The 23,790-nt window shown below is 43.0% G+C and overlaps 1 protein-coding gene across 2 annotated transcripts in view; it reads right to left on the minus strand.

The window, feature by feature from the left end:
* rsu1 (Ras suppressor protein 1) overlaps positions 1-23,790 on the minus strand; it is a 241,752-nt gene that overhangs the window by 88,296 nt on the left and 129,666 nt on the right. For both annotated transcript variants that reach the window (XR_010976961.1, XM_068051598.1), the window contains exon 8: positions 5,240-5,372. Coding sequence is in view for 1 of the 2 variants with exons in the window: in XM_068051598.1 (XP_067907699.1) it covers positions 5,240-5,372 (133 nt within the window). In the remaining variant the exon portion in view is untranslated. The remainder of the gene's footprint in view (positions 1-5,239; positions 5,373-23,790) is intronic.

Raw genomic sequence — 23,790 nt, forward strand, 5'->3', positions numbered from 1 at the left:
ATCTTGATTCCATCAGTTGTACTGAGGAGTGCAATTAAAATTCTACTACGGATTAGGTACCTAAGCTGTGACAAGTAACTAAAATCATGGGGCCTGTTTTTTTTTTTTAAATTCATTCATCGGATGTGGACATCACTGGCCAGGCCAGCATTTATTGCCCATCCCTAATTGCCCTTGAGAAGGTGGTGGTGAACTGCCTTCTTGAACTGCTGCAGTCCATGTGGGGTAGGTATACCCACAGTGCTGTTAGGAAGGGAGTTCCAGGATTTTGACCCAGCGACAGTGAAGGAACGGAGATATAGTTCCAAGTTAGGATGGTGTGTGACTTGGAGGGGAACTTGCAGGTGGTGATGTTCCCATGTATTTGCTGCCCTTGTCCTTCAAGGTGGTAGAGGTTGCGGGTTTGGAAGGTTCTGTCAAATAAGCCTCGGTGCATTGCTGCAGTGCATCTTGTAGATGGTACACACTGCTGCCACTGCGTCGGTGGTGGATGGAGTGAATGTTTGTAGATGGGGTGCCGATCAAGCGGGCTGCTTTGTCCTGGATGGTATCGAGCTTCTTGAGGGTTGTTGGAGCTGCACCCATCCAGGCAAGTGGAGAGTATTCCATCACACTCCTGACTGTGCCTTGTAGATGGTGGATAGGTTTGGGGAGTCAGGAAGTGAGTTACTTGCCTCAGGATTCCTAGCCTCTGACCTGCTCTTGTAGCCACGGTATTTATATGGCTACTCCAGTTCAGTTTCTGGTCAATGGTAGCCCCTAGGATGTTGATAGTGGGGGATTCAGCGATGGTAATGCCGTTGAATGTCAAGGGGAGATCGTTAGATTCTCTCTTGTTAGAATTGGTCATTGCCTGGTACTTGTGTGGCGCGAACGTTACTTGCCACTTATCAGCCCAAGCCTGGATATTGTCCAGGTCTTGCTGCGTTTCTACACGGACTGCTTCAGTATCTGAGGAGTCACGAATGGTGCTGAATATTGTGCAATCATCAGCGAACATCCTCACTTCTGACCCTATGATTGAAGGAAGGTCATTGATGAAGCAGCTGAAGATGGTTGGGCCGAGGACACTACCCTGAGTAACTCCGGCAGTGATGTCCTGGAGCTGAGATAATTGACCTCCAACAACCACAGCCATCTTCCTTTGTGCTAGGTATGACTCCAGCCAGCGGAGGGATTTCCCCCCCGATTCCCAGTGACCTCAGTTTTGCAAGGGCTCCTTGATGCCATACTCGGTCAAATGCTGCCTTGATGTCAAGGGCAGTCACTCTCACCTCACCTCTTGAGTTCAGCTCTTTTGTCCATGTTTGAACCAAGGCTGTAATGAGGTCAGGAGCTGAGTGGCCCTGGCAGAACCCAAACTGAGCGTCACTGAGCAGGTTACTGCTAAGCAAGTGCCGCTTGATGGCACTGTTGATGACACCTCCCATCACTTTATTGATGATTGAGAGTAGGCTGATGGGGCGGTAGTTGGCCGGGTTGGACTTGTCCTGCTTTTTGTGTACAGGACATACCTGGGCAATTTTCCACATTGCAGGGTAGATGCCAGTGTTGTAGCTGTACTGGAACAGCTTGGCTAGGGGCGCGGCAAGTTCTGGAGCACAGGCCTTCAGTACTATTGCCGGAATATTGTCAGGGCCCATAGCTTTTGCAGTATCCAGTGCCTTCAGTCGTTTCTTGATATCACGCGGAGTGAATAGAATTGGCTGAAGTCTGGCATCTGTGATGCTGGGGACTTCAGGAGGAGGCCGAGATGGATCATCAACTCGGCACTTCTGGCTGAAGATTGTTGCAAAGGCTTCAGCCTTATCTTTTGCACTGATGTTCTGGGCTCCCCCATCATGGAGGATGGGGATATTTGTGGAGCCACCTCCTCCAGTTAGTTGTTTAATTGTCCACCACCATACACGGCTGGATGTGGCAGGACTGCAGAGCTTAGATCTGATCCGTTGGTTATGGGATCGCACTAAAGGAATGGTACTCAGCTTGATCTTCTCAAACTTTTCAAGATTCTAAACTATTGAACTCTATTAAATAATTTGACATGATCACAAACTCTAAACGAAGGCACAAACATAAACTGGGCGGGGGGGAGGGGAGAGAGAGCGAGAGAGAGAGGGAGAGAGAAAACAGTTAATGTCGATTTAACTACTTCACAAATGGTGGTGAATTTTTGGAACAAACTGTCCAAGGAAACATGATTGATAGAGTCAACAAATTCAAGAGGGAGTGGAACAGTTTTTTTTTTGAAACCGTGGTTGAGTGACGGAGCATGAGAGAGTTCAGTTTGCTATTTTCAACTTTGTGATCAGCTAACCGTAGCCATGTTGCTACGAATATAGTTATTTCAACTCACAGAAATTTGCTGCCAACTGACTGGCAAGCACCCAAAATGCCACAAAATAGAACAAAAGGAATCATTTAGAGCACAGTATGTTAATATGGCCACATTATCTGTCACCCACCATTGTAACTAAATTTGATTTGTGCAATAGGGAAATGCAAAATATATACATTTATCCATTACTTAAACATTCCAGACAATTAAGTAGGATAATAATCCCTTGACTGTCTTAACAGTTTCAAAGAAAAAAACAAATGAAAAGGGCAGTGCAACCGTGCACATCAACCACAGATGCCTAATAATGTTTTCTTCGTCCAAGAGAAGAAAACAAAGAGAAAAAAAACCTGTAGCCTATTCAAAACAGACTGGAATTTTTCTCTCTAACTACCTAAGGCAATCAAACTCCATAACTGCCTATAACTCACAGGACATCCTGTCCACAAAAAAGTCAAAACTTCACTTTGCTAATTACCAATCTATCAGCCTCCGCCCAATCATCAACGTGATAGAAGTAATCATCATTGGTGCCATCAAGCAACACCTACTCACTAATAATTTACTCACTAATAATTTGCTCACTAGTCAAAGAAAGGGCGATAGGGGCAAATTACCTCCTATAATTGGAAATGTCCTCTCTCAGGAATTTGCCAAATCCTCTCAAAGGGCTGCACTGATCCAATGAAACATGTGTTTTCAGTCTATATCTGTGGGTGACATCTCTCTGAACAGAAATACATCCTGACATCTAACATTAGTCTTTGCCTGCCTACTATTCTTTAGTCTATCTAATCAAATTGTATCTAAGGCCTTCACTAAAAAGATTTCTCCTCTAAATATGCTTTTTACCCCACTAGTAAATACCCTAATTATTCACACCTAATCTCATAAGAAAGAGATTTGGTACCCTACCCCTGCACCCTCTCCAGAGCCTCATTATACCTAACCAAAGCTTCCTTGAAGAAAATAAGTAGAAGGGAAGGAGATGAGGGAAATTGATTGAAGAGGAGGGAGTCTTTGGCCTCTCACCACTCATTCATGGGAAGATGGGGGGTCGTGGTGGTGGTGGGGCAGTCGGGGAAATAGTGTAGATGGAGGATTAAAAGGGGACTTGTCAGTGGAGTGAAGACAGGGGAACATATAGTGGTTGAACAGCAGGTCGTTCTGAACAGACAGTGGCAGAAGTGGGAAGGTGAATGTGATGGGGGAAGGGAAGTGGAAAAAACCACTGCAGGCCACATTTTCTTCTACGGGAATTACCAAAAAGGCAGCCTCTACAAGCAAGTCAGAGAGGTAACGATGAAAATGAGTAACACAAAGACAAAAGTGAAAAAAAGAGTTAGGCGACCACGATCTCTAACTTACCATGTGCAATGCCCCGGGAGATGCAATAATCATTAATGAAAATGCTGAAGAGCAAGAAGATCAGTACAAAGTTCCAAAAAAAAACTTAACCAGGCCCCAATCAAATCTACTCTAACAACAACCATCTTCTTTTGTGATTTCAACTAACCACCTATTTAATGTATGAACTATCCTACAATCTGAGTTGGAATGGCTGTTTATGAAGTGTTTTATCAAACAAATTTTGGAAGTCAAGACACATCAACTGGACCATCTTCATCCAAACATTTTGATCACTTCCTCAAAGAACTCAAATCAAGTTAATGAGGCTGGATATCCACCAACTCTCAAATGATCGTGTATCACATCCCATAGAATGTTTTCTAACAGCTTCTCTACTTCTGAAGTCAAAGTTATTTCTTCCCTTTTCTTAGCAACAGGACCCACATGATCCACCCTCCAACCCAGATCTCAATAAGTTACTGACTACATCAGCCAATAGCTCAAAAGTGACTTCCTCCATTTCCTTAAATGCTAGGGCAAATGACATCAGATCCTGCAGCATCATCATCAATCCCGATTGCATCAAAATTATCTAAAACTATTGTCATGGTTAGTTGTAATGAAGCAGTTTTAGCTGTTGTAATATTGGGACTGCAGCATTCCTTCAGAAGTACAAACCATTGCCAAGCCTCTAACTGATCTGTGATTGTATAGTAACATTCAAGGTTAAATATCACTGCAATTAGCAAAGTAAAAACTATTCTCCTTTGCCCTTTACCCTCTTGTATTTCCTCACATTTACATTAATAAGCTCAAAGGTTGTCAGCATTTCAACACAGACTAGATAATTATATTCCTTTGCAAAATCTATCTAACTATATGAAACTGATTTTTATAGTTTCTGCAGAGAGGGGCCTGACAACAGGGGCAGTGCTTCATTGGCTGTAAAGTGCTTTGGGACATCCAGTGGTCATGAAAGATGCTATATAAATGCAAGTCTTTCTTCTTTTCTTTTATAAATTGACAGCATTTATATCACAGAGAAAACACAAAAGCAAAGCAGAGTACATTCCCACTTTGTTTTTGCCTCCTGGCACAATCCTAGAGAGGCCTGACCTAGACCCAAGACTCTGTCATTCAACCACTTTCTTTATTTAAAAAAAAAATGTACACATAAATTGATTTAATGAAAACGTGAAAGATTTTAAATAACAATATTTGCTTTTATGGGCCAAGTACAAAAGTTAAAAATAGAAGCTGTAGGTGGTAAATACAGATTTACAATTTTTCAAACAATGAAAGATATTTTGAAGCAACAGGAAGAATCAGGAAAGCATTAGCTTCAGTAGAAGAGTAAAAAGGCTTGCAAGCCAAATAGTTAAGAATCTTTATTCTTTTAAAAGAACATACTGGTATGGACAGCAGAATAAAATTAAAGGCATTACATAGATCATTATTAAAATATTCAGAATGCTGTATTTATTTTTGAGAAATGCACAGGAATCAACTAGTTATGCTTTAAATCAAGTGATTTCCAATCAGTGTACTTACTACTTGTAGGTTTCAGAACGAATATACTCAAAGACATGGGATACACCTAGTTGAAATTGGTCAGCAATTGGTGTAACCCAAGGGTTGTTCTCTGCTTTGAAGACTTGTTTTGGACCAGTAAGGTCTAAATTACCTGCAAACAGACAAAAATGTATTGTAATAGTTTGGTTAGTGTAAAAAAAACTCATTAAACAATACAAAAAAAAAACTCTTATGAGCAATGATTCTTAACTTATCCAACTGAAATTAATTATCTACTGTAGAGCCAACTGAATAAGTTGGTTATCAGGAACTGTCAATGGAATAATACATTCCTTTTCAATATTTTTGCTATAACCACAATTGCCATCACAAATGCTTTAACTACTCTCAAAAAGCTCAGAAAGCCATGTATTCAAACATCATTGCCTCAGAGACCAGAAGGAAGAAAGGTTTTCATTTAGAAACCCAAGTGGATATTTATGAATCTAAATTGAAGAAATTTTAAGATAAAAATCAATACGAGCTTGTACAGAGTAGAAAACCATAATGACTACAACCTGAAAAAACATTTAAAAACTGTTACATGTATAGTGAATATATTTTAGCACTAAACTTGCTAACCTTTCAGCAGAATAGTTTGTAGCTTTAAAATAGGCACCTCAAATTAATAAATTTCTTCTTCTATCTTCCAAAAGGAGAGCAGAAAGTCATACATCCTTTTTTGCAAAGACTGTACTTCGGTCATAAAAAGGGTCAGATAAGCTAGTTTTTAGTTCCAGCCTTTTCTTATTTCCTAACAGGTCTCCCTACTTTTGTAATATTATAGGACCAGGAGCAGACCACTCAACTTCTTGAGCCTGTTCTGCCATTCAATGAGATCACGGCTGATTTGTCTCTTAACTTAATCCAACTATCTTGGCTCCATATCCTTTTATACCCTTGTCAAGCAAAATCATCCTAGAAATTGGTGCATCTTTGTGAATGGAAAATATTAAAACTCCTCTCAAACTGAATACAAAATTTTTTTTCAAAATATTACAAATCTTTCCCCCAAGTACAGGTTTCATTCCTTGCAAAAATCCTAAAACAGGAGTTCATGATCAGTAATATAGCATTTCAAGGTGATGCTAAGATAAATGACACTAAATGGAAACAACCATGCATCGTTTTATAACCTGACAAGTTAAAAGAATCGACAGGAACATTATTTTTAGCAGAGGAACATAAACAACAACATTCTTCTGTTGGGCCGAATAGTCTGTTTCTGTGATGTTGGCACTATATGTAATTTCCATTACACTGATGCTCTGATTTTCTTTCAAAAAAACAAAGCTTTCATCTTATACGCAATGCACTTTGTCACCAATTGCGACCATTTAATTTCACTTCTGGGGTCAATGCCATCCAACAATTTTCTGAGGTCTCAGCTAAGAATCAAAAATACCAGACCAATCTGGACATGATGTGAGACCATTTCCAAGAGAGCTAATAAATCTGTATTTTACTTACACTAAAACAGAATCTTCTTGTACTGCCACTCTATTTTGTAATGATTGAGTGGAGTGACAGAATAAATCAGCAGCAGTACAGGTGACCAGCAGAATGCACTCCATGCATACATATTAGAGTAGAGGAGAGAGAATACACCGAAATGGTCACTTCTACCCAATAACAGTGTATGAAGAGCTATAAACTCAACACCACACAGTGGCAGCAGCCATACTATACCAGTAGGTAGGAACCATCCACAGATATGCAGCAGAAATGCTGATAGAGCTGCTGAGGCATATGTGCGTTATTTCAATCTTGATTTACACCGTTTAACATTATAAGCTGAGGCCATATTTAAACATATTGTCTTAAATTTCTTCAGATGAAGATGTGAAGTCTGAATTAATTACAAGAAGAAAAAAAGAGGATGGAAATTGGATGTGGAAAAGCACCTGACTGCGAAAAAGGATGGTGGGAAGAAACATTCCCTCCATATAGTAGACTGGAAAATATCCCAGCATTTTCACTCCCCCGTAATCTGTCCCATTAATCACCCACAATACTGATACAGTAACAGAACAAAGACTAGGATCTGTTCATAGCCTACTTCAGAAAACGTTGAAAATCAGCTGATGTGCCATCTTACTTCAACAGCACAGATGGTTCTAGCTGAAGATAGCTACCTAATCACATTTAAAATTCACATATATACTTGATTTGCCAAGATCTACAAATAAGTTTCATTAGAAGCTTTTATATTACGAGACTAGTAGCACCAATCCCTGAAGCTCAAGTTTCACGCAGCTAGCTACAACCAGAATGTAAACTTGGCAGGTTCAGCCAAAATCAGTGGTCTTGCCGATGCAGTAAAACATGTTTTCCTGTCCACCAGCCACATATCATGGTAAGTGCACTTTTAGATTGTAGAAAGCTATAAAAGACCCAAGCATCACGAGTGGATACCATTGACATGGGCCATAATAACTACCTTTATATTGTGCGGTGTAGCCCAGATACATCAAGGTCCCCAAATCTTCACCACATATAGCTGTTCAGCGTACTTGCAACAGCAAGCTGCAGGTGGCATGACAGCGAAGCCTAATCCACACGTGCTTAGTTCCAAGAGTTCAAGCAGTTCAAGAAGGCAGTTCACCACCACCTTCTCAAGGGTAATGAGCGATGGGCAATAAATGCTGGCCTAGCCAGCGCTGCCCACATCTCACGAATGAATAAAAAAAAAAGGATTGTAACCCTGGTGGGTTTTCCTCTTCCTAATCAGTGATGTCGAAGTCATTTTTCAGCACCCCAACTACAGCCCTGGCTGAAATCAGCAAACTCAGCCACAATTCAAAATCTTTCTCGTCATTATAGCCCACCCACAGAGAATAATATGGTGTGGTGTAAAGAAAAGCCTACTTTAAAACCATTAGGCTCAGAGAACTGAGCACCACCTGATATCATGGCTTATTTCAATGTGCCACAATATTTTTTGTATGTCATTATCAATTTATAAAGAGCACCATATTCAAGACAGGCAGTAAATTGTGTCATCGTTTGGCAATTAATCAATAATGTGCCTGTTGCCTCACTTAACTTTTCTGATTTCTTTTCTTGGCATGCTCTATTATTCAATACCACATGCAGGAAGCGTTTCACCTTTCTGTCAGATAGAAAGCCTTAGCTGTTGTACGCTCCAGTGCTTCCAGTCAGGGAATTCACACCCATCTCCCTCATCTGTGACTCAACCAGCTTTAGCATTCTAACTAGGATCAAACAGCAGGCATCGGGATTAAGCAATATGACAAAAGCAACCTAATAAGCTAAAACTGCTCAATTCTAAAGCTACGCTGGATAGATCTAAAAACAAGAGTAACTCCAGTTCACTGTACAATCCTCAGCAATAAGCCACAAGGGAAAGCATAGTGATTAGCTCCAACCCTCCAACCGAAATAGACTTTATGGCTAGAAAAGATCAACTGTCATTCAAAAAGGTTTTGCCTCGTATAGCCAAAGTGATTAGTGGGAGCAGCTGCAAAATTCCTGTACACAGTGTCCAACACATTAAATTAACCATGTTCTCACAAAACAAACAGGATAGTAATGAGTTCAATTATTTTGGCCATTCTATCAATGCACACAGTTTAATTTTTTTTTTTGAGGCTTCAATACATAAAATCTCACCAGGAGGGATTTGTTGCCCATAGTTTGAACCTAGGCAGAATTAGTAATTTGTCCATATTAAACAGGGGAACCTAGGGAATTCTACCTTCTGTTTCCAACCTTTTATCATCAAGTGCGTCACTTTATTTTGGATATTTGCAGTTCAATTTAGCTAGTTTGTTCATACATTAAATACTTGGATGCTGTATTGATTGATTGCATGTTGCAGCTTGGCCTTATTCTCCTGCAGTGTTCTGTGTGGCACAAAAAAGCATAATAGTATACAACCAAAGCACAGACTTTATATAAAAAAAGGTTTACCATGACGATCTGTTCTTGGCCCTTCCTCTTCCTCATCTAAACAGTGTCCCTCGTTGATATTACCCATAATAGGACACTATTTTGGTAGTTAAGAATGAGGCAATGACTATACATGTTAAATGGTACAATTAAAAAAAAGACACTTGGGGGTAGGACAGGTTAACATCATTTATTGCCCATCCCTAATTGCCCTTGAGAGGGTGGTGGTGAGCTGCCTTCTTGAACTGCTGGAACTAAAGTTGGTAAAGTATATAGAATCCTGGGCTTTATAAATAGAGGCACAGAGTACAAAAGCCAGGAAGTTATGCTAAACTGATATAGAACACTAGTTCAACCCTAGCTGGAGTACTGTGTCCAAAACTCGGCACCACTCTTTAGGAAGGAACTGAAGGCTTTGGAAAGGGTACTGGGAGATTTACTAGAATGGCTGCAGGTATAAAGGATTACAGTTATGTGGATAGCCTGGAGATGCTGCAGTTATTATCCTTAGAGCAGAGAAGGCTTAGAGGAGATTTTATAGAGGTGTGTAGAATAATGAAGGGTTTAGATAAGAGTAAATAAAGGGAAACTTTCCAATGGTTCCAAGGTAGATAATCAGAGGACACAGATTTAAGGCAACAGGCAAAATACCCAAAAAGACAACAGAAGGAAAAACCTTTTTTTAAAAAAGTAACAAATGGCTAGGATTTGGAATGCACTGCCCCACAATATAGAAGTATGCTGGTTTTATATTGGAACCGAAATACGCCATTCAGCCCTTTGACCCTGACCCGCCAATCAATCAATTAGATCATGGTTGATTTGTACCTCATCTCTGAACAGGTCATGGTTTCATCCCAGTTCTGAAAAAATGTTTACAATTGAAATGTTACCGCATCTTTCCACTTTTCAGATGCTAATAGATCTCTATATTTCCACCATTGCTGCTGTGGCTCAGTTGGTAGCATTCTCACCTGAGTCATAAGGTTCAGCGTTCAAGTCCCACTCCAGGACTTGAGCACAAAATCAAACCTGATGCCACAAAACCATTGACATAAAAACCCATCTGGTTCACTAATGTATTTAAGGGAACGAAATCTGCTTTCTTTACCTAGATGTGACTCCAGACAGCAATGTGGCTGTCTAATAAATCTGGAATTAAAAAGCTCAACACTGTCCAGGACAAAGCATCCCACTTAATTGGCACCCCATCCACAAACATTCACTCCCTCCACTACCGATGCACAGTGGCAGCAGTGTGTACCATCTACAAGATGCACTGCAGCAACTCACCAAGATTCCCTGGACAGCACCTTCCAAACCCACAACCTCTACCACCTAGAAGGACAAGGGTAGCAGATGCATGGGAACATCACCACCTGCAAGTTCCCCTCTAAGCGTAACACCATCCTGACTTGGAACTGTATTGCCGTTCCTTCACTGTCACTGGGCCAAAATCCTGGGAACTCCCTTCCTAATAGCACTGTGGGTGTACCTGCCCAACATGGATTGTAGCGGTTCAAGAAGGTGGCTCACCACCACCTTCTCCAGGACAATTAGGGATGGGCAATAAACGCTGGCCTAGCCAGTGACGCCCACATCCCACGAATGAATATATAAAAAAAAGCACAGATCCTTGTGGGACACCATTAGTCACTTCCTTCCAATTCATGTACATACCCATTATCCATACTCTGTCTTCTCCTGCCTTACCAGGTCAGTAATTCCGTAAGCTTTAATTTTAGCTAATAGTCTGTTATGTGGAAACTTATCAAATGCGTTCTGGAAGTTCATATAAACAATAGCCATAAAATATCTTTGTCTACTACTTCAGTTAATTCCTCAAAAATTCGATTAGGTTCATTAATAATGAGGTACCTTTTACAAATCCATGTTTGCTCTCTCTAACCAGCTCAAAATTTTCCAAGTGCTCTATTGCTTTGTCCTTAATAAGAGATTCCAGTAATTTGGAATAATACATATGAACATACGAATTGGGAGCAGGAATAGGCCACTCAGCCCCTCGAGCCTGCTCCGCCATTCAATAAGATCATGGCTGATCGGATTGTAACCTCAACTCCATATTCCCGCCTACCTCCGATAACCTTTCACCCCCTTGCTTATCAAGAATCCATCTTCCTTCCGCCTTTTGAGGAAGAGAGTTCCAAAGACTCAACCCTCAGAGAAACAATTTTTCCTCATATCGGTCTTAAATGGGCAACCCCTTATTTTTCAATAGTGACCCCTAATTCTATATTCTCTAACAAGGGGAAACATCCTTTCCACATCCACCCTTTCAAGACCCCTCAGGATCTTATATGTTTCAATCTAATTGCCTCTTAATCTTCTAAACTCCAGTGGATACAAGCCTAGCCTGTCCAATCTTTCCTCATATGACAACACGCCCATTCCAGGTATTAGTCTAGTAAACCTTCCCCGAACTGTTCCAACGCATTTATTATTTATTTATTTAGAGATACAGTACTACCACATCCCCACCTTCCCTCAATTCTCCTACCACCTACCTACACTAGGGGCAATTTACAATGGCCAATTTACCTATCAACCTGCAAGTCTTTGGCAGTGGGAGGAAACCGGAGCACCTGGCGGAAACCCATGCAGACACAGGGAGAACTTGCAAACTCCACACAGGCAGTACCCAGAACTGAACCCGGGTCGCTGGAGCTGTGAGGCTGCGGTGCTAACCACGGCGCCGCCCTTAAATCCTTCCTTAAATAAGGAGACCAATACTGTACACAGTACTCCAGATGTAGTCTCACCAATGCCCTGTATAGCTGAAGCATAACCTCTCTACTTTTGTATTCAATTCCCTTCACAATAAACAATAACATTCTATTAGCTTTCCTAATTACTTGCTGAACATGCACATTAACCTTTTGTGATTCATGCATGAGGGCACCCAGATCCCTCTGCATCTCAGAGCTCTGCAATCTCTCACCATTTAGATTAAAGCTTCTTTTTTAATTTTCCTGCCAAAATGGGAAATTTCACATTTTCCCACATTACACTCCATTTGCCAGATCTTTCTGCACTCACGTAACCTAACTATATCCCTTTGGACCCTCCTGATGTCCTCTTCATAACTTACTTTCCTACCTGTCTTTGTGTCATCAGCAAATTTAGCAACCGTACCTCTGTTCCCTTCATCCAAGTCATTTATAGAAACTATAAAAGGTTGAGGCCCCAGCACAGATCCCTGTGGCACAGCACTTGTTACATCTTGCCAACCAGAAAATGACCCCATTTATGCCTACTGTTTCCGGTTAGCTAGCGAATCTCCTATCCATGCCAATATGTTATCCCCTACAACCTGAGCGATGAATGCTAACAATAGATGTTAGACGAACAGGTCTATAAATTTCCTGGTCTCTCTCTCTCTCTCTCTACTTAAACAATAGTCATAACGCACAGAAGGAGGTCATTCAGCCCATCAAGTCCATACCGGGTCTCTGCAGAGCAATCCTTTGCTGCAAAGAGATCACCAGTTTTTTGAACTGTGCCATTTCATTTATATTGCCTCTCCCTATCCCTTCTGCCAAATTGCATCACCTCACATTTCTCTGTATTAAATTTCATCTCCCACTTGTCTGCCCATTCTGCCAATAGTCAGATTTGCAATTTTCATAATCGAAAAAGGGGCAATTCCTGAATCGAAAGCGTTTGGAACATTATGGCTAAAGCATCTGCCATTTCCTCAACTACTTCCTTTAAAACCCTAATTTGGAAACCCTCAGGACAGGGGATTTGTCAGTCTTTAGAGCCATTATTTTTTTCTTGCTTATGTTAACTTTAGCGAGTTCCTGTGCTTGATTCAGAGGCCAGAATTTTACGTTGGGCAGGAGGCCCCGCCCCACCTGCCTCCAACAGGCCTGGGGAGCCAGGCTGGGATTTTTCACTCCCCATGCCCTTAATTGGTCTTGGGTGAATCTTCCATCTCCTTGAGGCAGGAGGTCCCGCCTTGTGGAGCTGCCGGTCAATCAGCAGGCTGGAAGCTCTTCGTCCCAGCAGTGCCACCAGGAAGGGCGGGGGGTAGGAACAGAGTGTTGTGCCTTGGAAACGGTGAGGCTTTGGGGGTGGCCCTCCGTGGGGCACAGGGTGCCCAATCAGGAGGTTCCCCACCAGCCAGTAAGAAGGTCACCTGGTTTCACCTGGTCCGGACGATTTGTGTCCCAGGATGCTGTGGGAGGATAGGGTGGTGATTGCAGGGGCTCTGACCCAAATTTTTAATTCCTCTCTGGCCACAGGGGAGGTGCCAGAGGACTGGAGAACAGCTAATGTGGTCCCACTATTTAAAGAAAGGTTGTAGAGATAAGCCATGGAACTACAGACCAGTGAGTCTCACGTCAGTGGTAGGGAAACTATTGGAGAAAATTCTGAAGGAGAGAATCTATCACCACGTGGAGAGGCAAAATTTGATTAGGAATAGTCAGCATGGCTTTGTCAGAGGGAGGTCATGCCTAACAAATTTGATTGAATTTTTGAGCATGTGACCAGGTGTATAGATGAGGGTAGTGCAGTTGATGTAGTTTACATGGATTTCAGCAAAGCCTTTGACAAGGTCCCACATGGGAGACTTATCAAGAAAGCAAATGCACATGGGATACAGGGTAACCTGATAGGTGGATTCAAAATTGGCTTCTCTGTAGGAGACAGAGAGTGATGAGAGACGGCTGCTTTAGTGACTGGAAGCCAGTGTCCAGTGGCGTACCACAGGGATCTGTGCTGGGCCCCCTATTATTTGTCATTTATATAAACGACATAGATGACTATGTGGGGGGTAGGATCAGTAAGTTCGCGGATGATACAAAGATTGGCCGAATGGTTAACAGTGAGGTGGAGTGTCTTGGGTTACAGGACGATATAGACGGGATGGTCAAATGGGCAGAAAAGTGGCAGCTGGAATTTAACGCTGAAAAGTGTGAGGTGATACACTTTGGGAGGAGTAATGTGACACGGAAGTATTCAATGAATGGCCTGACACTGGGAAGTTCCGTGGAACAAAGGGACCTTGGCGTGTTTGTCAATAGATCTCTGAAGGCAGAAGGGCAGGTTAATAGGGTGGTGAAAAAGGCATATGGGACACTTGCCTTTATCAATCGAGGCATAGATTACAAAAGCAGGGAGCTCATGTTGGAGTTGTACAGAACTTTGGTAAGGCCACAGCTGGAGTAGTGTGTGCAATTCTGGTCGCCACATTATAGGAAGGATATGATTGCATTGGAGGGGGTGCAGAGGCGATTCACCAGGATGTTGCCTGGGATGGAACAGTTAAGCTATGAAGAGAGGTTGGATAGACTTGGGTTGTTTTCACTGGAGCACCTGATCGAGGTGTATAAGATTATGAGGGGCATGGACAGGGTGGATAGGGAGCAGCTGTTCCCCTTAGTTGAAGGGTCAGTTACAAGGGGTCACAAGTTTAAGGTGAGGGGCAGGAGGTTTAAGGGGGATTTGAGGAAGAACTTTTTTTACCCAGAGGGTGGTGACGGTCTGGAATGCCGTGCCTGGGAGGGTGGTAGAGGCGGGTTGCCTCACATCCTTTAAAAAAGTACCTGGATGAGCACTTGGCACGTCATAACATTCAAGGCTATGGGCCAAGTGCTGGCAAATGGGATTAGGTAGACAGGTCAGGTGTTTTCATGCATCGGTGCAGACTCGATGGGCCGAAGGGCCATTATTCAAAGTATTATTCTGTGATAAAAACAATTCTTCTTTTTCCACAAGTCTCTCTAATCTCTGAATTAATACATTCAGCCACTTCATTGTTGATATTCGGAGACCTGTATTCAACTACTATTACGGTTTTAAGTCCCATCTTATTCCTCAATTTTAACCACAAAGTCCCTGCTGATTGCTTTTCTTTCCTTTTTACATACTAATACTGTAACTGTTGTGATAGTCTATTTGTTAGTATGTTAAATATACATATAATCACTTAAATATGTTTATGTTAATATCACAGGAAGCGAAGCAATATCACGTGATTCAGTTCTCCTGCATAGTATGTTAGCAAGTGTAAGATGAAGCAACAGCAAGTCTCCATTAAAGCTCTTGTTACGACCAGGTGCGAAAGGTGTATAGGGGTCTCTTACTATCTTCACCTGGTCTTACTGCAACAGGGTTTAATTTTAAACACACTGTTTTGAGCTCCCCCTTTGTGAATCCTTGTTCACAACTTTCCAATTATAAGGCAAAGAAATGAGCACAAACAGGCTTTCTTTGGTTTAAGATAAAACTTATTAAACCTTAAACTTAAATACGGTTCACGCCTACGGATATACGACGTGCCCTCGTGAGCATGCACCATGCAGATAGGTACAGAAAAGATAAGATAACTGGAACAGTTTGAGGCAATATCTTGTTACTGTTTCTCGAGCTCGCTGTAGTCCTTGATTGAAGATATGGTCTTGCATTTCGTTGGGGCCCAGTAGTCTTAAGATCTTGTTCACATAGGAAACCTTTCTCTGAGTTTCACGTGTTTTCACAAGGTTCAGTTCCGTGGGAAGAGATGAAGGCAGGCAGACAGGAGAGGAGATGTTCTCAGTCCATAAGCACACTGCATTCTCTGTTCCAATTCCTTTGTTGCGAGTTTAAATAAAAAAAAACTCCCAGATTGCCCAGCAGGTTAGTCATGTGACTAGCCCCTTACATGGAAAACTCTCTTCAAAATCCTTCGTTGGAAGTTCAAATTCTCTGCGACAGCCAGTTAGACATGTGACTAAAACTGGTCTGACTACTTTGGTGTATTGGGGAAGCAACTGCTGGGTCCCCATTGTTCCAACATTGTCTGGTACCATGCAAATGTCCTTCCAGTTAGGGGCTTAAAATTTTAACTTTTTGTTCATCTGGCGAAATAATGTGTGGCGAAATAATGTGTGCCTCATTCTTGGCAGCTTGGGGGTTTGCCTGACACTCTGCATTCCAAACCCTTATGACTGCCCTTCAGCTTTGTTTGTATTAGTTTAAGAAAGGATCATACAAATGGTGGAAGCAGTAGTGAGTTGATAGCATTGATCAGCAGCTGAAAATGAAAATCCAAATCAGAAGCCCTACCTGAAGCACTGTGACTGGATCACAGTTCTCACACTGGGTGAGCAACAATGTGAGTAGTGACTGAAGGCAATTTGGGCGCACTCTTGGTTTTGCCCCGAGCTTGCAAGAAAATTAAAATTGGTAGTTTCAGCCACAAAGATCAATGCAGCGTTCTGCTTTGGCAGGAATCCCTTCCTGACATCGCAGCACTCGGGCACTATTAACTGATCCTGACACCAGGGTCCCGCCCACCTGCAAGCTCAAGCCTGCGCTGCAGCAACATAGCTCAGGGCGCAGCTCCTGCTCAGCTCTGCAGACATCGCAGCTTGCTGCAACTTTTAAAGAAAGGTTTGCTCCCCAGGGAGAATGAGTAGAAGCCTTAGGCAATGGCAGCCAGATTTCCAGAGATGGACTGGAAAGCATCTGATGTCCCAGGTGAATTCAAATTGTTTAAGCAGAGGATTGAAATATGTTTGCTAGACCATGAGGTCGCGGATGCAGAGAAACAGGTGATAAAAAGCAGGATCGCTATACAAAACTAAGGTTTGTGCAGGATCAATACGACCGATTTATCTGATGCTGACTAGAAGGATCCATCAAAGCTATGAGCAACATTAGAAAGTCAGTTTAAGATTAAAGTTACTTTCAGAGTACACCAACTGGAACTCATGTGGTATAGACAGAAAGCCAATGAGAACTTGGACGACTTTGTTAACCAATGCAGGGAGAATACAAAAGAATGCGACTTCTGATGCTGAACTCGGAATGAATTATGGAGTTGGTTATCGCCTCCACTTCTATTGAGGCGTTCCAGAAAGACGTCTTGGAAAAGCAGAAGGGACACAAGAGTGTGCTACAGGACGAACATAGAAATGAGGCAATTATCACAGGGAGACAGTGTTTTCAAGCCTTAGGGTTTGAAACGCCTGTCGGTACAATATCCAAGGCTCCCAGGCAGAACAAGGTGAGCAGTAACTGTGGGCTCTCCCACCAAGCACAGAGATGCCCAGCATACGCAGACACATGCAAAGCATGCGGGCTTAGAGGGTAGTGGTTCAAACTTTCCAGAAGGTCCAGCAGTAAGACTGCGTGGAGAAGCCAGAGCAGGCAGCAATCCACAGGCGAAAGGAGGTGTGACACTTCCATGCATCACCAAAAGCATAGATCCATCCATGAAATGGGGGAATGTCTGACCAAAATGGATGAGGTGGATCGAAATGAAGATACTAAAGGTGAACAGCTACTTCACACGACCACTTTAGCAGAACAGGTCCATTCCGTGAACAAAACAGAAGCTTTCACAACACTCCAGATCGTGTGCCCCAACAAGGCTGGATGGCATTGACTGAGGGTGAAGATTGCCACAGGTGCAAGTGCCAACACCCTACCTTCCACGTCCTCAAAGACGTGTGCCACGAGGCAGGGAAGTCTGTGGTCCAACCCACAAGCATGAAGCTTATGGCATACAATGGCTCAACAACAAAGTGCCTAAGTTCCCTAAATCTGGAATGCGGGTCCAGAATGACCATTGTCTACTCAGATATTCTATATAGTGGATGTGTCATGACCGACTGCAGCAGGGTTGCCAGCGTGCAACCAACTTAACATGGTCACCATCCATGAGTTGACGTAATCAGAAGACCACAGCAGTCTAAACAGATGCATACCCATTGGATCGGTACAAGACCTCCAGAGGTTGCACCTGGACTGGTTTGACACCATTGGGAATTTCCACAGGGACACAGTCCTACACCTTAAAGAAGTTGCAACGCCGTCAAACAACCTGCTGCAAAAATGCAGCATGCACATTCGAGATAAGTTCAAGATGGAACTGGATGGAATGGAAAAATAAGACATCATTCGACAAGTGCAACATCACACGGACTAGTGCAGGTCTATCATTAGTGCAATCGAGAAGGATGGGTCAATTCAACTATGTTTAGACCCAAAGAGGCTAAAGAAAGCTTTAAAAGAGATGTCCTCATAAAGGTACCAATGCTAGAAAAGTTAAACCCAACATATGCTGGAGTGAAACACTTTTCTAAATTAGATGCAAAACAATGGATATTGCACCATACACCTGTCAAGAGGCTTGCAAAAGCCAACAATGTTCAGAACTCCCAATGGCAGGTACAGTTTCCTCTGTTACCATTTGGGCTGTTGGTCAGCCAGGATATATTTTAACAGCATATGGAACGGGTCCTGGGCTGTGTGTGTGTATTGCAGACAACATCACTGTAGTAGGACTATGGAAAAAAAGCATGACAGAAACTACACCTATTAATAGAGACCGCTAGATGCAAAATTTTGGTTTTCAACAGCAAAAAGTGCTCATTTAAGGTTGATCATATAAATTTCTTCAGTGCCATTTGCTCAAGTTCAGGTATCTGCCCGGATCTCAGGAAAATAGAAGACACCCAGTCAATGCTGACACTGCAGGACAAGGATGACATACAAAAAGGTGCCTAGGTCTATTCAGCTTCCGTGCTGCATACATACAGAGCTTCTCGGAGAAGGCATCTCCACTAAGAGCATTATTGAATAAAGACATGTCATTCCTATGACAGGACAATCACCAAAATGCTTTAAGCGTGTTGAAGCAAGCAGTGTCAGCTGAGTCATGTCTTCAATACTATGACCCTCAGAAGACAACAATATTAGAAGTGAATGCATCACAGAAAGGTCTCGATGCATATCTTCAAAACAGCAAGCCTGTTGCATTTGGTTCAAAAGGTCTGTCGCCAGCACAAGCAAATTACTCCAATATCAAATGAGAAATGCTCGCTCTTATGTTCGGGATCACCAGGATCCACACAGTTATTCGGAAAACAGTTCACAGTTGAGACAGATCATAAGCCACTGGAGATGATCTGGAGAAAACCACTCATGAGTGTGTTTGCTCGACCCCAGAGGTTACTCATTAAGATTCAGAGTTACAACTGTGATGTCAGATACAAACCCCATAGTCAGATGATCCTATCAGACACCCTAAGTACACTGCCCAACCCTGGGAAGGCGCAAGAAATGACATTCACTTGCAGATGGACAAAATCTGTGAAAGCTTGGAGGATGTCTAGAACCTAGATCTCATGTGCTTTGGTCAAAACAGGAGGGAGGAACTCCAGAAGGAGACTTCTTAAGACCCCAAACTCTGAGCTCTATGGCAAATAGTTATATAGGGTTGGAGACTATTTAGGAGATTCCTACAGATCTAAGAATATATTTGCCATACAGAGACAAAATCAGTATCTCCAATGGAGTATTATGCAAAGGACACCAAGTACTCATACCAACGACACTTTAGTCTGACATTCTTGGACAGTTCCACCAAGAACGTTTTGGGATAGCAAGAATGAGAGGACTCGCCCATGAGTCAGTATTCTGGCCGGGTATCAGCCAGGATATTGACCAAATGGTGAGATCTTGTGAGGTGTGTCAGAAACACCAAGCTAGACAACAAAAAGAGCCTCTCCAACCGCATGACATACCATCATCACCATGGATCAGATCTGTGCTCTGTGGGAAGAGAAGACTATCTGCTAGTGACTGACCATCACTCCAAATTTCCCATTGTGCAGAAACTTCAAGGCACATCGAGTACTGCAGTGGCCAACAGTGTTTGTGCCATCTTTAGTCTTTTTGGTCCCCCAGCAGAAATGGTGTCTGACAACGGCCCACAATAAACTGGAAAACCGTTCCAGGACGTGTGAACAACGGTCCATCAACCACGTCACATCACCCAGATAACCTCATTCAAGTGGGATGGCTAAACGTATGGGCAGGACAGTCAAATCAGTTACAGTTACAGAGATACAGCACTGAAACAGGCCCTTCGGCCCACCGAGTCTGTGCCGACCATCAACCACCCATTGATACTAATCCTACACTAATTCCATATTCCTACCACATCCCCACCTGTCCCTATATTTTCCCTACCACCTACCTATACTAGGAGCAATTTATAATGGCCAATTAACCTATCAACCAGCAAGTCTTTGGCTTGTGGGAGGAAACCGGAGCACCCGGAGGAAACCCACGCAGACACAGGGAGAACTTGCAAACTCCACACAGGCAGTACCCAGAATTGAACCCGGGTCGCTGGAGCAGTGAGGCTGAGGTGCTAACCACTGCGCCACTGATCAAAAAACATTCAGAAACGAAGGAAGATATCCAAATTGCGTTATTGCATCTTCATGCAATGCCATTAGACTCCGAATTGCCATCTCCTGCTGAGATTATGGCCAGAATGTTACGCATCCCCTCACCACCCCCTCCCCTCCCTCCCCAGGAGCAGGCTGGAGGCGAGTGGGTGGAGGTGGGGAGGGGGGTGGTGTGGAGCGTGTGATTTCCAGCTCCTAAACCTCCACTGCTACCTTTTTACCAGCGGTGCGGGTAGTGGAAAACGGCCTGCCTGTTCCAGTCCAATAAGTGGCCAGTTAATTGCCACTTAAGGGCCTCTTCCTGCCGCCGCTGGTATATTGCCAGTGGCAGCCAGGCACTTTGCCAGCTGGAGGAGGTTGCCCGGTAATATCTGGCGGGCCACCTTGCAGCTTGGGGGGGACCCTCCTGATTGTGGAGCACAGGGTGCCCTACAGATGGCCCACCCCAGCAGCACAAGCCACCCCTACTGGACCACTCCCCCACCATCTCGATCGCCCCCTCCCCCTGCCTTGCCGGGGCCCAGCCGATTGTCCTCGGTGAAGGCTGAAACCCCACTTACCTTTGTCGGGGCTGGCGTCCCTGTTGCTTCTCTCACTGGGTGAAGTCCCAGCAGTGGCCACCGCCCCCAGTGGTGCTGCTGGGACTGAGGAGCTGCTGATTCACTAATTGGCCAGCAGCTCTTGGAGGCAGGACATCCTGCCTCAGAGCACAAGCCCCCAACAAGGCAAATGGCTTCCAGACCTGGCGGAGCCAGGCTCACCCCCGACTTTTCAGCTAGTGGATGGGGTCAGCACCGGGACATAAAATTCCGGCCTATGTTTGGTCGACCGGTGAGAACCACACTATCAAGTTATCATCTCACCAAGTCATCCTTGATCACAGACCAATTATGTCAAAAACAAGATAAAATGAAAGACGAACATGACGTGTGCAGGCGCAGAATTACCACCACTATACATTGGCGAAAAGTCAAGGGTCCTTCGCCTGGAAGAACAGACATGGATCCTAGCAGAGGTGTCCAAGGTGTGCAAAGAACCACATTCTTATGAGGTGACACCACCAAATGTTGCAGTATGCGAAGGAATCAATCTCACTTCAGGGGACATTCTGCCAGCCATGCACTAGGCAACCAACCAGCATCACCTACGCACATGTTTTGAAGATGAAGAGTCAACAAGCAACACACTGACAACTGAGGATAATCCTCCCAAACACAAACTGCAGGAGGAGAGAATGGACAGTACAGGAATGCAAAATCATTGTCACAAGGTTTGATCGAGTCAGCAGATGACCAGTACGGTTCCAAACATAGACAACACCTTGAAGAGGAGTGTTCCAAATCTTCTCGTTAGAGTCAAATGTTTTATGTAAATAATGCTATAGCTGTCAAATTTCTTATATCTCATAGGGGTTGCTTATTCATATACATGTTATATGATACGGGTTTGTTATTTAAAGGGAAGGGGGATACTGTGACAGTGTATTTGTGAGTATGTTAAATGTAATCACTTAAATATATGTTTATGTTAATATCTATGTCATCACAGGAAGTGAGGCAATATCACATAATTCAGTTCACCTGCACAGTCTGTAAACTGAAACAACAGCACGTCTCCATTAAAGCTCTGCGTTCCAAACCTTTATGCCTGCCCTTCATTTTTATTACTCTAAAGTGAGATAATACAACAGTAACTATGTTTAATCAATAAGGTCACATCCTCCGCTTCTTCCAGTTTCCCTATCCTTTCTAAAGAACTTTTAATCTGGTCCCAATGTGTTCAGGTGTAGCCAGTCACAACAGTACAGTTTCCTCCTGTCCCAGTATCCCACAAAATGGGAATAGAACCCCTCTTTCTCACAATACTCCTTTAGCTAAGTGTTCACCTTCTTGATCTATTTGTTCCTGTACCAATTTGCATATGGTTCGGGTAGTAATGCTGAGATTGCCACCCTTAAGGTCCTGCTTTTTAATTTAGCTTCTTAATCCTGAAATTGTTTTTGCAGGACCTCCTGCCTATTCTTTCCATGTCATTGGTACCAACATGGACTACAACAACTGGAACCTCCCCTTTACTTCCCAGAAACCTTTCTAATTGCTTCAAGATGTCCCTTACCCAGTCACCAGATGGGCAATATACTATTTAGACACACAATCTGACTGCAAAGATGCTATCTGTCCCCCTGATGATTGAATCCACTCCACAACTATGACATATTGCTATTGCTCGTCCTCCCCTTGGATTGCTTCATGGTCCATTGTGCCATGGTTAACATTCTGGCCATCCTCCCCGCAGTCATCATTCTTATCCTCACAAGTGCATCATAGCTGTTGTATAGGATCAGTGTCTGCAGGACCATATTCTCTACCACTCCTAGATTTCCCCAACCCTGTTGACTGACAATCAGACTCACCTTCCTGCATCTGTGGTTTTCTCAGAAAGTGTCACTATGCTCGAGTAAATTATCCAGGAATTCCTCACCCTCCCTCATGTGTCTGACTCATAATCTAGCTCAATAGTGTCTCAAGGCAGACATTTCCTACAGGACTAGTCAGCCAGGACAATCTCAGGGTTCACAAACTTTAACATCCTGCAGTCCCGACACACTGCCATTTCTAATATTTATTGTTAGCAATAATTTATTTCTAGAGCTAATACAAGTCATTTTGGGTCTAGCACTTATGAGTTCATGAGTTATATTGATTTCAAATTAATTGCTAAATATTTAATAATTGGAGCAATTAATTATCTGTACCCAATACTTAGGTCTATTTATTTACCCTAGAGATATTATAATCCTAATACTTGTAGAATCATAGAACGGTTACAGCACAGGAGGCAGCTGTTAGGCCTATCGTATCTGTGCTGGTTCTCTGCAATGTTATGAAAGTGCTTCTATTTTTCTTTAATTTTTTTTTGAGGGTTCGTACTTTAGAATCATGGACATTGGTTCATTTGGGGAAAAAATGAAGAATACACAGATGTGTTTTCTTTTTTTTTTTAACAAGGGTCACCGAGAGGTCTTGTTTGAAAACAAACCTTTACTGGCTGTCACATACCTTAAGATCAATAAACAACAGAAACCTTGGTGACTTGGGGGAGATGTTTACAGAGAAGTGATAGGTTATGATTTATGAGGGTCAGGAGTGGGCTGGCTTCTGAGATGTTGTTTTGGTTCTGTTGGGGTATGGATTGTGTTTGAAGGCAGTTGGAGATCAACCTACCAAGGGAGAAAGACCCAGCTCATCTTTCCTGCACCTCCCTAAGAGACCTGGAGAAATTCAATGTGTCAGCTCCTCTTTCGCTACCTCTTTGAAAAACCTGTGAATCCAGAGTGGGATAACTGAAACCCTTGATGCCACATTTCTCCTGGAAAGCCTACCAGAGTACTTCTCAACATCTCCAGAA

Source organism: Heterodontus francisci, chromosome 2 (assembly GCF_036365525.1).
Source record: "Heterodontus francisci isolate sHetFra1 chromosome 2, sHetFra1.hap1, whole genome shotgun sequence".
NCBI lineage: Eukaryota > Metazoa > Chordata > Chondrichthyes > Heterodontiformes > Heterodontidae > Heterodontus > Heterodontus francisci.